General features: G+C 47.4%; 1 protein-coding gene across 1 annotated transcript; it reads left to right on the top strand.

Moving 5' to 3' along the window:
• The first annotated feature begins 1,489 nt into the window (after positions 1-1,489).
• LOC119179327 (endothelin-converting enzyme 1) lies at positions 1,490-15,783 on the top strand. The gene is made up of 9 exons (XM_075870087.1): positions 1,490-2,189; positions 3,181-3,455; positions 4,439-4,622; positions 5,248-5,391; positions 7,712-7,975; positions 10,122-10,363; positions 13,474-13,687; positions 14,407-14,714; positions 15,744-15,783. The coding sequence occupies exons 1-9, from the start codon at positions 2,052-2,054 to the stop codon at positions 15,781-15,783; spliced, it is 1,809 nt and encodes a 602-aa protein (XP_075726202.1). The 5' UTR covers positions 1,490-2,051.
• Positions 15,784-16,024: the final 241 nt, after the last annotated feature.

The raw sequence follows: 16,024 nt of genomic DNA, 5'->3' as shown, positions 1-16,024 counted from the left end.
AGTATTGTCGAAGGAGTACTACGACAAATCGGCGAAGAAGCGCACATTTGAAGTTGGTAGTCAAGTAATGCTGCTGCGGCCGTCCAAAAAGAACAAGCTTGAGGTTCATTGGGAAGGGCCTGCCAAAGTAATATCGAAGCTTTCTGATACCAATTATGAAGTGAAATTAGGAAGGCGGCCGAACAAAATTTACCACAGTAACTTGATGAAACCATACGTTCAACGTCAAGCGGTCGTAAATCTGCTGTTGAATGCTCCGGAGGAAGAGGGAGAAGAAATTTTGAGTTCTAGTGATGTAATCGAAAGGGGATCGGAGGTAATCTTGGAGCAGTTGAACCTAGAGCCTAGGTTAAGTGAAGTCCAGAAGGAGGACCTGAGAAGGATTGTTTCCGAGTTTCAAGACGTGTTTTCGGACCGTCCCGGAAACACGAGGGTGATCGAACACGATATTGAGCTAAGCGTTGAGGAGTCAATTCGTAGCAAGTCGTATCATTGTTTCCCTGTGCAACGTCGCAAGTGTGAGCCGCTCTTGGTACCGCATAGGTATCGTCGCCTAAAAGGGGCCGGTTACTGAGATGGAGCGTGATACTCCGACAGCGCAACTTTGACGTTCGCTACAAAAAAAAGGGAAAGCTATACGCTAATGCAGGTGCATTGAACAGTGCGTTCTAGCTAGTACCTTCTCAACCTTTCGGTTTCTCGCTGGCGATTCGGGGCAAAATTTTGACCTCATCACGACCTGGGCTGAGCGCTCTCGTTCAGAGTGATCTCAAGGGGCCAACTTTATGTGGTATTCTAATTCGTTGCGTTGTTGTAAGTGTGAAAAATTCAAGTTCTTATTTTAAAAGTCTTGTGTCCCACATGTGCCTCTTGATGTAGAGGGAACGAAATTCTGATAGACACGTAGATAGGCATATGTTGTACTATACTTTGTCTGGTGTTCTGTCGGGTGACCGAGGGCACTTGATTGTGTCGTGTGTTGTCTGTTGTCGAACCGTTCTTGACAAGCTGCAGAACCATCGACAAGTGGTGAAACCAAGGATCGTCAGAGACGAGCGAAGCTGGCCGGCAAGTTGTGGCGACAAGCCAGTGGAGCTGGGATCCGTCCTCAAGAATGGGATGTGTTCCCGGAACGGATTCTGGAGCTGTATTCTCCCCATGGCCCTGAAGGAGAACCTGGAGGAACCTGGCGAACGAGCACGCCTGACATACGATCCCCGTGGAAGCAGCTCGTCTTTTCGGCGCATTGTCTGGCGGCGGGGGTGCTGTTATGCCTGCGAGTCGACAGCGAACGTCCGTGCCTCTGAAAAAGGCAATCTGTGTCAAGGCCAGCCGCGAGCCCACCTGACGCGATCAACAACTCAACGGCGTCAGCACGCCATGGCGCCTTTCTGTCGCCCACGTACAGTGAGTCGCCGCAAGCGAGCCGTCGAGTAAACAACTGGCGTCTTCCTGTCTGGCGGGTCTGACGCAATGCCTTGCGACGTCAATCGTCCTTGGGTGCAGCCACCTGCAGCGCAGCCTCTCCAGATTTGATGAGAAAGAAGAACGCGGCCCAGCGGCGACCCCCATTGGAGGAGTCTGACCTGACGACCAGCGGCGCTTCTGGTTGGACATTTGAGTTGGACCCGGTGCATATAAAAGAAGCCCTGCGGCGCGTCGCGATCGGCGGTCCTAGGTGAAAGCTGACATGTGTGTCAGGGCGGACCCGTTTGAGAGCAGACCTATGTGTTAGAGAGGAGAGCTCGGCTCTTCGAGTCTCTGTAGGCCCCAGTGCCGAATTTGTAACGCCTCTGTATATGCTGTACATAAACCTTGTTTAACTCACCGTCGTCTCGTCCGCTCGTCTATCAGCTCTGCGCAGAAGCAGTCGCGAGCTGAGAAACCTACGCTACCAAACGGCTGGTGACCTTCCCTGCGGAGTTCGAAGCAGTGGCGCCTCCGGGACCGTGTTGGCGTCGCCGTCTTTCGCAACAGTAGCCTACTACGCGGCCGGAGGCCGGGGTGTAGACGCCGCTCCCCATTTCAGGGGTGGACGCCTCAGCGGAAGCATGCTTGTAGACGTGTCTCAGCAGCCCACCCTACTGGCGTCCCTAAACCGGTCGGCGAATCCGTGCCACAACTTCTATCGCTTCGTGTGCGACGGCTGGCTTGCCCGCCAGGGCGACAGGTTCTCCCTACTTGAAGAGGTGAGCAAGTGGTTCGCATTCACTTATTCTGATCATGTTACAGTACACTAACCTTCGCGCATTTTGCATCACTGCATTGTTTACAGCCTCACAGCGAATACTAGAAAGCACTGCATTCTGTTGCAACCTCAGAAAAATTGTGAAAGCCCCACAAAGCCATTTTTGTCACTCGCAGAAACAATCTGCAAAAGTTCTCCATTGAACAGCGCTTACTCACCCATATGACATAAAACACTTCTCAAACGTTTTAGGCGGTCGATTTCTCTATATAGACCACACTTGTGACTTGCATTGAACTTTTAATAGACGATAAAGAATCGGCTGCAGCAACTGTTTTTCGCTTGTGAAAAGCACGCGCGGCACTGTTCTGTGGGCGAGCGAACATCTTGAAGGCAAAAGTCTGTGATGCATCATCAAGCGCGAAGATTGACACTCGGTGGCGTTGGTGTTCCACGAAGTCGCCGTAAGCACGACTCACCCCAAACACATTCCGGGGCTGAAGTCATTATGACATCACAGGTCACCATAAAGGGCGACGTCCACAAAGTCTCAGATCACCATAAATGGTGACCTCACCATGGCGTCTATTTGACATTTCTTGCAATGACGTCAATTGAGAACATCATCACACAAACTCGTCAACTGGTTAAAGATGAGCCGATCACGGAGGCCATGCAACATCTGGTGAGGTGAAGAATGCTTGCAGCGTCTTCGATCTCGAAGGCCGCATACAAAAGCACGTTAAGTGCAGAAAGTAATATTGGCGGGATTGCTTGCTGCACGTGCCCCAAATACTCTTGGATAAAAATAAGGCGAAAAATACGACCAACAAAACGTAGAAGACAACAGGACAAGCGCATAACAGCGCATGCGCTTGTCCTGTAGCTTTCTTCATCTTGTTCCACGTGTCGTCGCACTGTGTCTGTTCATAATACATTACCCAGATACCTAACAGTCTACTCTCTTTAACTAAAATTCTATCCCAACATAGCTGGCCCTGACAGCCCAAAGGGACGCGGCCACCATTCTGAGACACATCCAAGTTCCTGCCGTAGGGGCAATAAGCGCCGTCCACAAGGCAGCTTTGCTGATGCAAAAGTGCCTCCTCTCGTCGCGATGGCCTCCGACCCGAAGTGCTGCTGCAGTTCATGGCCAGTGTGGGACTAACGTGGCCCCAGCCGACCACCATGAATACGTCGGGTCTCATCAGCCTCATGGTCCGAATGTCTATAAGGTCAGCATAAAGACAGGCTTGTTCATCCAGCAGTCAGTAAACTTCAGTTCAAATTGCAAGCCAGGCGATAAAATAGGCTTACGGACAGACGGACAGATAGATAGATAGATAGATAGATAGATAGATAGATAGATAGATAGATAGATAGATAGATAGATAGATAGATAGATAGATAGATAGATAGATAGATAGATAGATAGATAGATAGATAGATAGATAGATAGATAGATAGATAGATAGATAGATAGATAGATAGATAGATAGATAGATAGATAGATAGATAGATAGATAGATAGATAGATAGATAGATAGATAGATAGATAGATAGATAGATAGATAGACAAATAGATAAATAGATAGATAGACAGACAGACAGACAGACAGACAGACAGACAGACAGACAGACAGACAGATAGATAGATAGATAGATAGATAGATAGATAGATAGATAGATAGATAGATAGATAGATAGATAGATAGATAGATAGATAGATAGATAGATAGATAGATAGATAGATAGATAGATAGATAGATAGATAGATAGATAGATAGATAGATAGATAGATAGATAGATAGATAGATAGATAGATAGATAGATAGATAGATAGATAGATAGATAGATAGATAGATAGATAGATAGATAGATAGATAGATAGATAGATAGATAGATAGATAGATAGATAGATAGATAGATAGACGGACGGACGGACGGACGGACGGACGGACGGATGGATGGATGGATGGATGGATATTAAGAGAACAAAAAATTTGCTGATAAGGTGCATCTATAGCTTACGGGAATATTAAGCGCAAGAAAACAAGACATTCACAGTACGAGAAAGCAGAATGAGTCTAGTTTGGTACATGGCCGTTTTCTATAGTGAATACGCGCCGAATTCTCTGTCGGTGGTACCAGCCTTATTACAAGTTTCAGAGGCCCCACTTTTAAACACTACCGTTCACCACCATTTAGAGCACCGTTAACCGTGGTGTAAACTTGACCGCGGCCCTGCAGCTGGGACTTGAATGTCGTGTTCGAGCTGGAGTTGCTGCCGATGCCAAAGAGGGCCGGCGGAAGACCCCGCTGGGTCCTGTCAGCCAGCACTCAGCTCAACTCGTGGCGTCAAGAGCGGAGGCGTCTCGGACCCGAGTATCTGACCCGAATACGGCAGTACGTCGAAGGATTCTCTGACGCGCGGGTGAGCCAAGCTTTAGAACATTGCCATAGCAAGGTGTGACGGGAAATTCGAACCGTCTACCCCCTCCTGCCGCCGAAATGTTGCAATTTTGCATCACTGACACACAATCTCACTTTCTTCAGGAAGAAAACCTTAATGACCCGGTTATCTTGTATTTGCGCTACGAGTCCGGACCATGCCAATTCCTTCTTGATTTCTACTAAAATCAGTCATTCAATCAATGCGTTACGGTGTCCATAACACCCGTTTATTCGCTGGCACGATCTGCTTTGTTCGTGCTCCTTAAAGTTGCACTAATCGTTTTCCTTAGCAGGGACCTCTGTGCCGTCCTTAGCAACTAATCTGAACAATGTACCTAAACGTCTCGGTTTATATGCTGTCGGTATGTACTGGTAAGATGGAGCTGTTTTATACATTTCTATAGATAGGTAAGATGGCGCTGTTTTATACATTTCTATAGATAGACAGTGTTAAACCATCCCTCACAATAGACCAAACTTTATTGTTTTAAAAGGTACCAATGCGTCCCCTTATGAAGCTCTGGGTGCTTTTGTACATGGACAAACTCCACAAAATCAAGAAGGTGTGTTATTTACAGCTAAGTTGTGAAAAAACTGTTGTGCAGGTCACCAGATCACTAGTGGACTCCATTTTCGAGGCCGATGACGAAATGCTGCGAGTCACCAATGTTTATAATGGTGGACGAGAGTCACGGACCATTGACAAGCTCTGCGAAGTTGCACCAGAATTTCAGACAAGCAGTCAGAGAGTTCGAGATGGAGGCGTCAGATACGGGGCTCTTCACCGCGACGGGGAGGGGAGGCTGCGAAATACCGAAACTATGCAGCAAACGACGAGGTATGCCAGATAATTTTTAGGGGATTGATTGTCTTTGGAAACGGCGCGCATCTTTAAAAACCCTGCAGCAATATACTCGTCTAGCTGCTCACCGTAAAAAAACTGGATGTTGTCACTTGTTTCATGAACATGAAATCAATATTCGTTGAAAAGACCTTATTACTCGACCATGAGATAGTGGAATCGCGCCGCCGCAGTGGTCTAGTGGCTAAGGTACCAGGCAGCTGGTCCTCAGGTCGCGGGCTCGAATCCTGGCTGCGGTGGCTGCATTTTCGGTGGAGGCGAAAATGTTGCAGGCCTTGGTGCTCAGATTTGGGTACACGTTGAAGAACCCCAGGTGGTCGCGATTTCCGGAGTCCTCAACTACGCCATCTCTCATAAAAATATGACAGTTTTGGGACGTTAAACCCCACATATCAAATCAGATAGCGGAATCGTAATGTACATTAAAAGGGAGATATGATTTGATTTGGAGTGCAAGGCGCGACGAAGGCAATGGACAGAGGAATGATCGTATACACGTGAAGCGTAGTAACTGGAGCATTCTTCCTAATAGCTTTTTTCGGGCTCCTCAGGCTCTGGTTTCGGGCTTTTTTCGGGTTTGTGTGATATAACTCTTCCTTTATCCGTCGAGGAGGTCACGCCTTTCACATCAAGGTATGCCGAACCGACACACCCGATCGGCTATTGCAACAGTCAGCCACGCTGCGAGTGCACTGTACAATAAGAAGCGTCTGTGATAGACGCTTACTTGACACTTAATTATTGGGACAGGCGATAACTTAAATAGGAAGCGTTGACAGGCAAGTTCACGCCATGCAGTCTTGACATCAGCGTTTTTTTTTTTTTGAAGTTTCAACAGCACGCTTAGAACTAATATGTTATTTTTGACACCGAGATTGAAAACGGAAGTTAAAGGGTAAAATTCATGGAGGTCCCGCAGTGACCATCGAACTCATGAATGAGTACTGGCTCGATTAACGCCAAATGTTAGTATTGTTTAGCCTTCAAAACGAAGAATTCCGCAAAGTTTGTGTCACAAAACATAAAGCACACTTTACAAAAGAGGCCGCGTTGGCTGTGCACAGGTAAACATTGTTTGTCTTTTTTTTCACCTGTTGCCCTCAATAAACTTTGTGACGTTGAACAATTTCTTAACACATCTTGCTTAGAAAAAAAGCTAAGAATATTCTGACGCTTTAAACTACAGCACTCCATGAGAGGCCTATCGACATATTTAGTTAGATAGGACTTTATGCTTTTATATTTCTGGAACGTAAAATATTTCTCTAATACACGACCGATTCTAGTGACAGCTAGGCTAACGGCCTGTCAAAGAGGACCATTTCACAGTTTCGGGTATGGGCTTTCTTAATGTAAAATGTATTCATAATATCCAAATATAGGTAACTGCCAGTGCATGGCAGCGCAAAGCGTTGTTCTCAACAAGGTTGTCGTCAACCATCTGGTAAGCTCACGTTAGTATAACTGTAGCTAAATATGGCCTCCAAGAATCAGCGGTGCGTGGATCGTTGTTCCATCACGGAGGCCGCGTTTGTCCACCGGCGCTTCTTCGAGTAACCCGGGGTCTCTTTTTGTAAATGCGTTTTCTGGTCAGCTTGATTCGCCTACGATATCGCCCACATTGTGACAAGCTGTAATGTTCTTCGGTAAAAATTTGAGACCTATGCACGACCTTTTTTTGTTAATTTACGATATTCGTGAATGAATTTCAGACTGACGTGCACGCGCCAAACCCCAGTGGACATACTTTTTACTATATAGGAACTACCATTCACATAACCCTCGTTCCAGAGATGTGTTAAAGCAAACGTTCAGGAAGCATTAACCACATCGTCTGTCTCTGACAGTGGTCAAGTGGTTATAGCCCTAGACTGTGCACCCGAAGGTGCTGAGATGGAAACCCAGCCGCGAAGACCGCATTTGCATGGAGGCGAAGAGGCATGTTAAAGAACATGGAATGGTCAAAATTTTCTAAGCCCTCCACTATGCCCCCCCCCCCCCTCATGGTCGCGTCGTAGTTTTGGGACGTGAAAGCCAAACAGTTGTTATTACCACCCATATCTACAACATCACATTAGAGTCGATACTAGCGAAAGTTGTGACGTGCCCAATGAAATGGTATTCTTTCCCGAACTGTGTGAATAGGCTACGCTTTTATGCGGCATATCCATTGTCTGATGTACTCGGTACGCTCTTTCACAACGCAGACCTTGGCATGGTTGGACGCCATGAACGGAGTGACGCAGCCGTACTATGAGGTGAACGGAAGTGACGTCATCAGCGTGTCCAACGTGCGCTTCCTGGCGGCGCTGCAGCGCCTCCTGCAGAGCCTGAACGTGCAAAAGCCACGCGTCGTTCCGATGTACCTGAGCTGGTACACGCTTCGCACCCTGGGGTGGACCGTCGCACCGAATACTCCCGAGTGGCAGCAATCGAGTGGAAGCGAGCAGCAGCAGCGTTATTTCGGCACGGTGAGTCGGTTAAGCCAACAGTATTGGGTGCCTTAGTCAACAACAAAATCGACGATGGACTTCTGCGAGATTTGGCGAGACCTGACGGTAATCGGCTTTTTCTATGATGCCATGTCACATGCGCCCTTGCTTCGCGGAAAAGTCGCGAAACGAGTCCTGGTCTCGGAGGCCTTCGTTTTAGCAATGCCAGTTTTCCTGGCCTCTACCAAACCCTACCAAGTTTGAGAGGGCTGCTTAGAAAAATAGCAAAACCAGCACGAGTGATGCGAAAAACCACAGACGTGTCATGGTGTGACGCTGTAAAGCCATCAAGAAGCACAAATCACCAAAATTTCTGCAGTCATCATAATGTCATGGTGTTGTAACGGACGTCAAGTAATGTGACGTCACAAGATGACGTCTTTCCGTGACGCCCCTGCTTTTGTCATAGCTAAGGAGGTGTGTGAGGTGCAGGAAGCCGATGTCTCTGATTTACGAGGCGGTGTTAAACCAGGCAAGGTGCATAAAGATATCGAGGGTGGAGGGTCCAATATGATTCACTGAAAAAAAAAAGATGACCACAGCCTTCTAGTCAAATGAATATATAAGGAACTTTCATGCAAGACAAGCAAGCGATCAGCCGAAAATAGACCTAATGCTCGACTTTCCACGAAGTCAATGCCTCAGGGCAAAAACCAGGAACCGATATTTATCAGCCAATGTAGTAGAAGTAGAGAGAGAGAGAGACAGAAATATAAAGGAAAGACAGGGAGGTTAACCACAGGAAGACTTCGGTTTGCTACTCAGTACTTGGGAATACTCGACCTGCACAATCGATCTGCAATGTTAGAAAGCCATACTCAGATGCAGACTGACGGCGTTCAGGCCAATTTGTAGACATTGTACTAACCAGCCTCCTTCTAGTGTCGAGTACTGCCCTTCGTAGTTTTTTAAAGGTAAGAATAAGCGATATCGCCAGAATTGAAGCCTCCGAGATCAAGAGTCGTGTGACGACCTTGCCGCGATAGGAAAGGCGCATGCATCATGTCATAATTAAAACCACAGACATCCTCCCCTGACTGCCATGTGGCTGAAGATGCCAAACTCCAGCCCGAGCTCACACTTGCGTTACATGTGTCTTGTGAAGCGTCTTTTCTAGCAAACTATCCGTATAGGGACACCCATATCACTCGCAAGTTGCCGTAAAAAAAACTTTTCGTTGACAATGATGTTGGCACCGCTGCAGCTCATCTACCAGCGCCACATACAAGAGTAATTTTTCTGGCCGAGCCAAGTGAAACAAATGTTTGTCCTGGATGTGAACGTGAATCAGGTTATCGTTGTTGTTGATGATGATGATCACTATGCGTCGACTATCAACGATGATCACTGTGACCACAATGTGGTGATCGTCATCGGTTCTTATCAGGGCGGTTATACGCTCGCGAAATTTTCTTCTTAACACCGAGATCCCAGAAAAAGTGAGCGTAAGGAAGCATTTCGTGTTAACACTACGGCAGTGGTTTAGCCAAAGGAGTAGGAAGGTGCGAGGTTCAAACACCCCCGAAAGTTTTCAATATTGTTTGCCTATATATGCACGCACGAACATACATAATGCATAGTTGAACACCCCTCCCCCCTCACCCGAAAAAAAATTTCTGGCTGCACTCATGTACCAGGGTGTCCGTTTGCATCAGTCAAGTACGTTTGGCCTTATCTTCCAAGGAAGTCATACATGTGAGGAGATGAGATAGTTTGAGGGTGAACATGTCATTTATCTTGAATGCTTCGCTTTGCACAACGATGTGCATGCGCGTGTGATAGCCTAGGATAAAGTTTCGGTATATACACCTTTTCACAGGAGGGAAAAACAACACCGCCATGATGGGTTGCGCGCGGGAGCACAAAGGCCAAAGGCGCAGCCTTGTCAGTGCATTTTTGAGAGGTCACGCCAATTTGCGCAGCCCAAAGAGGGCTATGACGGCGCCCAGGGAGGCATTCTTCAAAAAGGCCTAGAGTTTCTTTTGAAGCTATAAATCCTTCAGTTGCGAATAAATGCTCGTGCTGTGCCCTTTCTTGCCTCTGTTTGTTTGAGCGCTGGTGATTGACAAATGTGGCGTCAGTGTCGCCATATGGAAGACTTTCGTTCAGCGGACCCGCTACGCAGGTTCACCAGGTCATGCCGCTGGCCGCAGCCAAGCCCTACGCAGACGCGGCATCTTGGGACAGAGGCCTGATCGAGGAGCTATTCGAGGCCTCGAAGCGATCGTACAGGAAGCGCATCGATCGAAGCACGTGGATGGACGAAGCGACGCGTCAGTTCGCCCGGGACAAGATCCGCTCGGTGAACGGAGTCGTTCCCGTGCCGGGTCTCATCTGGAACGCGAGCGCGCTTGAACGAATCTACGAGTGAGTCCTTGAATCAAGTTTCATTGGATGACTGACCGGTTCGCTTTCAGGGGCGAAGCTCCGTATTGTGTGGGCTGTGCGTCCCCTGTATGTAGCCACCTCTTGTTTAGTTTTTGTAGTGTTCACTAGGTGGCGCCACTTGTAGCTGATTATGAAAATATGCAAGATGTTATAAACTTTACGGAGGTACGTGTACTTGATGATGAAAGATGCGATATGTTATAAAATAGGAATGATTTCACATATGGCGCGTGTCATTGGTGGAAGGCAATCGTTCGATTTAGTGCGGCGACGTACGCTTGGGGGAGCGTTGTAATAAAATCGAGTGGGCAAAATGTACGGAGGATCCATGGTTTACCAGGTTTACCTCCGGAGCTTCGCCCACTCATCATCGTTCACTTCGTGAATACGGTTGCGCTTTTTTGAATTGTTAATTGAAGTGTGCGCTTTACATGTTACATCAAAGGCGAAAAGGGGCCCTTGGCGTCAAAACAAGTGATGTGGAAAAAATTGTCACGATCTAATGACATCCCCCGATATCTTCGTCACTGCATCATGGGTCGCAATAATTCGCGACGACATAACTGCGTCACTGCAACGTCACTTAATGTTACATTACGTCAAGAGGACGTCACCACATGACATCATCGTTTGGTCAAAGAGACGCCGAGGCACCACAAAAATAGGCGAGGGCGGCAAGCTGCGCCTCTAATCACGGATGCATGAGAATCAATGCAATCGAATGGAAGAAAAACAAGGAAAAGGAGATGGCTTACAGTGGTATTCGGGATACCTATAAGAGACGGATTACTATTTTATGCCTAATTTTAATGTGTCCCATTCCTGCAAGACATTCAGTAGGTTGCGGACAATTTCCGTCGGTTGCGGAGCACACCATGAAGATAAATCGAGAATATGTATCGTGTACGCAATACTTGAAGAACACGCATATATAATGTTGAAATCACGTTTGACGCAACGACATTGAACGAAGCACACTTGGATATACGCACATAATATATGCAAACACACTTACACCTACCATGACAGATTGATATTGATTGATTGATTGATTGATTGATTGATTGATTGATTGATTGATTGATTGATTGATTGATTTAGAGTTTAACGTCCCAAACCCGCCACATGATTATGAGAGACACTGTAGTGGAGGGCTCCGGGAATTTCGACCACCTGGGGTGGAGAATAATATCGAAACGCGTGGTATTGTTCAGCACTGAACGCTTTGTTGAAAGCTAATTGAATAATTGATCGATTGATTGAGCCTAGCATCTAAATGTGTAGCTGTTCCAACATGCTTTGGCATAATACTCTAATAGAATATAAATGAAATAGCATAAAACTATTTGATGCACAGAAGAAATTTAGGATATTGGCACAGAGCTGAATGAAACGATGTACCACGTCTTCGAGCACATGGCTGTTAATCGATTCTTCAGTGTGGGCAAAGTAGAAAAGACTGCTCCTCATAAAGTTTTTATCGAAGTTTATATTCAAGAATACAAAATGCACACTTTGGCTTGGGCATCCAACAGACTGAAATTTGCCGTCTGAAACATACAGATATCACTGTATCCTTTGATAGGTTCTAGGGAAACGTCAGCCTCTTTTTTTTTTTTTGCCCACATGAATACAGCAAAAGAGGCAACAAAATCGATTGTCCAACGCGTAGAAAACAACCCGTCTAAATGGGTGCATTACAATACACCTGCTGCGGATACAGGCTGATTTTTCGGCGACACCTTCATCTGTGCACGTAACTATTGACACAGCTACGCGCATGCCGAAAATGGCTCGCTTGCCACTACCATTTCGATCGCGAACAGTACAAGCTGGAACAGCAGCGCTATCTCCGCTGATACATGGTTCAAGTGGCGCTTGTTCCCAATGTGGTTTCTCTATAGCTAAATCATTACCACGTGGGAGTTGCGTGCATTAACTCCATTGACGTCACTTCTCGCCTCACGAAGTGACAGCGTCTACATAGCGACTATAACCCACCACAGTGGTTTAATGGTTACGGTTCTGAGCTGCTAAAATAAAGGGATTTGATCCTAATCACGGGGACCGCGTATCAACGGAGGTTAAATGTGAATGGCCCCCGCGCTTACATCTTACATTCGGGCGCTAATAAAATTATTCTGGTAGATTATTTAACTACGCACGTAGATTAATTAACTACAATGTCTAATAAAGAGAATATATTTAGGCGCTCTCTTTTCTTTTTTGTTAGGTACAGTATTCATGGGGACAAGAGAGAATGATGCCAAGGAATGCATAGCGGATAATACTGGAAGTAATTCTATGGTAATCGAGAAGGAAAAGTGGACGAAAGGACCATTTGCCGACGGCCATGACCAAACCTGCAACCTTTAAACGTGTCCAGTGCTCGGACGCGTCGATTCACTTTGCTCTGTCACGGCGTCACACCACAAGGTGCAGTAACAATGAAAAATGAAACAATGAAAACACTGCTCAATAAAGCTAAAAACTGATAAGTCGGTACTATCAATGCATCCACGCCATTTTGAGGACATTGTCACTAATAACCATCATCTCACGTTAAAGTCACTACAATAGTCACGCAATTTCCCTGCCCATTTGCTTAAGACTAAGCAAAGGCTCATGCCATCTACTGGCCCCTTCTCCCCCTCCTCCACCTTGAAAGCTTGCGGCCCCCATAGCGGTTTCGCCCTACTTTCGCGATTGGCCCATCTTTAGCAAGCAAACTAGTATGGATGATGACGTCATCATGACGTCACGTTATGCAACCACGTGGTAATGTCATATTGACGTTACTATGACGCCACAAATACTGACTACCTTTGGTGCCGTGACGCCGCAACTTCATTCTGATATTTTTCACCCTCCGTGTTAAAGCCGGCGCTGCGGACGCCGAAGATCGCTTATTTTTTGATGAGGCACCATCTTGATGACCATAGGAGCTAGATTCCCACGACCACACTGAAATGGCCTCTCTCGGCGCAAGTGTCGATTGCTGTTACGGCCTCATGGGGCGCGCACAATTTCGAGGCGTGTCATTTAAGAGAACGCTTTGCAATCTTCGGGACGCGCATGCGCATTCGCAGGTGCGTCTCGCGTGGCCGGGAGCTGTCCTCCCTGCCGTACCTGTTGGAAACAAGGCGGTGCAAAGAGCGACTACTCCTTAGCGTGGCCGGCAGCGGCCAGAGCTCGCCAGAGACGATCACGTGGACGTCGCCCACGGCCTACCTGGTGCGCTACCTGGATGTCTACAACAGCGCCGTCCTCATGGGCTCCGTGCTCTATCCCCCCGTGCTTCAGGTGAACTAAGTGATGAGCCCGACGTTCTTTAGCACGTCAGTTACATCTTCCTCGGCTCTTATCTACCATTTGCTTCAGTCGCTTGCAATATGGTGCCCCATCGCGGTGGTCTAGTGGCTAAGATACTCGGCTGCTGACCCGCAGGTCGCGGGCTCGAATCCCGGCTGTGGCGGCTGCATTTCAGATGGAGGCGAAAATGTTGAAGGCCCGTGTGCTCAGATTTGGGTACACGTTAAAGGACCCCAGGTGGTCGAAATTTCCGGAGCCCTCCACAACGGCATCTCTCATAATCATATGGTGATTTTGGGACTTTAAACCTCACATATCAATCGCTTGCAATATGGTGGAAAAAAATCAATTATTTTGTGAGCACTTTCCTTGCATCTGGTTACTCGTTTCATTCACTTAGTGTATGCCTAGTCCTGCCATCTTTAAGTTGCCATAATGTATTTGTTGCTATATTGCGGAACGGATAATAGGAAGTCACCCTGGCAACTTCGTAACTGTCCGCGGTGGTGTAGCCGTTATGCTGCGCAGCTGCTAACCCGCAGGTCACGGGTTCGATTCTGGCCGCGGCAGTCGCATTTAGATTGAGACGAAGTGCTACAGGCCCGTTTGTTGTGAGACTTCGGTGCACCTTAAAGAACACGAGGTGGTAACAGCAATGCCGTCGAAAAAGAAGGCCCGGCTTCAGCAGACGAGTCGTTTCTGTGCTGCAGACATCCGGTGACCACCGCGACGTATTCAACTGCGCCGGTCTGGTGTTCCTCTTCTCCAAACTACTCTACGGAGCCGTCGGCCAGCGGGGCAGTCTTCGCGACAGCGTGGGCACCCTCAGGCCCTGGTGGAGCAACGCGACGCACGAGGGCTTCTCTCGAGTCGCGCGCTGCTTCGAAGACCTGTACCAGTTCGACGCCCGCTTCATCGACGACGACATAGGCGCCGCGGTGGCGGTGACCGTTGCTTTCGCCGCGTACGAGCGGCGCCTCCGAGATTTGTACGCGCTGCACTCTGCCGGTCTCTGGAGGTGCGCTCTCCGGTGGATGCTCAGATGGCCTCGCTGGTTCAGCAGTGCTGGACGGCACGATTTCGCGGACGACCAGGCGTTCTTCATGAACCACTGCTTGTTCTTTTGCTCGCGCAAAGCTTCGAGCTTGTACTCGGACGGTTGGTTGTCGGCGGAGCAAAAGTGCAACCTGCCCCTTAAAAACAGTCCCGATTTCTGGCGCGCTTTTCAATGCGGGAAAGGTGATGCTATGAGGGCCAGCAAGTCTTGCGAGTTCATTTGAAATGCGGGCGAGGATGCCGCATGTGTGTCGTCGCTTGATTTATAACCATGCATTAGATGAAAATACTGGCGCATCACGGTACGATTCTGATGGGCGTGGCCTCATGCAATTTGATGAAGCTGTGGAAACTTCTGCAAAGGAGTTTTGCCAAGTCCTTTTTTTTCTCACAAACGAAACAAGTATATAGGTTTCCATATCTGACACTCATGATTTGTACCGCCACGACTGTGTTTATGATAGCGTATTGTATTGTCCTACGTTTGTTTGAACTTTCCGCTACCCTTGAGAATCGTCGGCCTCACCTTGATTATATATAGACGTTAACACTGTTCTGTTAATTGTAATTGCTTATTACTGTAAAAATATAACGCACAGCGCTCGAACTGTCTCCTCTGTAGTAATGCCTTCAAGGCAACGCAGGTATTTTGGAAATAAATGAATCATACGCGAGGCAGTAAGGATACGCTTCATTGTGACTGACCGTAACGTCTCCTCGGGGAATTGCCATTACGACTTCCCGAAGCGGATTTCTCGAGCTCGAAAGACCAAATTCAGCACAAGTGTTTTTTTTTTTTTTTGTTTCTCAGCAATAGGTTCCGCGTATGTAACATTTTTTTTTGTTTTAAATTATTGTTGGAAGGAAGTGGAACAGGAAACAAGTGCAGCGTGACGCAGAAAAAAATGAGACTCGAGAAACGTTCCACGCTTACCTTATCGTCGATCTTGTGAGCAATGCATGTCAATCCTTTGTCGACCTCCGATGGCAGGATAGGCCGCACCCTCAGCACCACCTGCGAAGGTCTGTAATGGCAGCATTAACGTAATGAGAGCGGCGTTGCGGGAGGGCTGGTAATCCATTACTTTAGTACGATCTGCGTGGCAAAAAAAGGGAGGGGGATGAACTGGCGCGGCCTAAAGGCCCACGCCTCAATCCGCTCGTCCGAATAAAGTTTGTTCACAACCACCGCGGAGAACAGACGAGAGGGCACACCCAGTGCAAACTTTTAACCAAACTTATTGTTTCACTGAGCCTATTTACATATATTGA

Source organism: Rhipicephalus microplus, chromosome 7 (genome assembly GCF_043290135.1).
Source record: "Rhipicephalus microplus isolate Deutch F79 chromosome 7, USDA_Rmic, whole genome shotgun sequence".
Lineage (NCBI taxonomy): Eukaryota > Metazoa > Arthropoda > Arachnida > Ixodida > Ixodidae > Rhipicephalus > Rhipicephalus microplus.
This window is presented reverse-complemented; position numbering and strand designations above follow the sequence as displayed.

Excerpts from the sequence above, each read along its gene's own strand:
- LOC119179327 (XM_075870087.1), top strand. The coding sequence starts at position 2,052 with ATGCTTGTAGACGTGTCTCAGCAGCCCACCCTACTGGCGTCCCTAAAC. Across the intron at positions 7,976-10,121 it reads AGCAGCGTTATTTCGGCACG|GTTCACCAGGTCATGCCGCT; the intron begins GTGAGTCGGTTA and ends CCCGCTACGCAG. Across the intron at positions 14,715-15,743 it reads CACTCTGCCGGTCTCTGGAG|GATAGGCCGCACCCTCAGCA; the intron begins GTGCGCTCTCCG and ends CTCCGATGGCAG.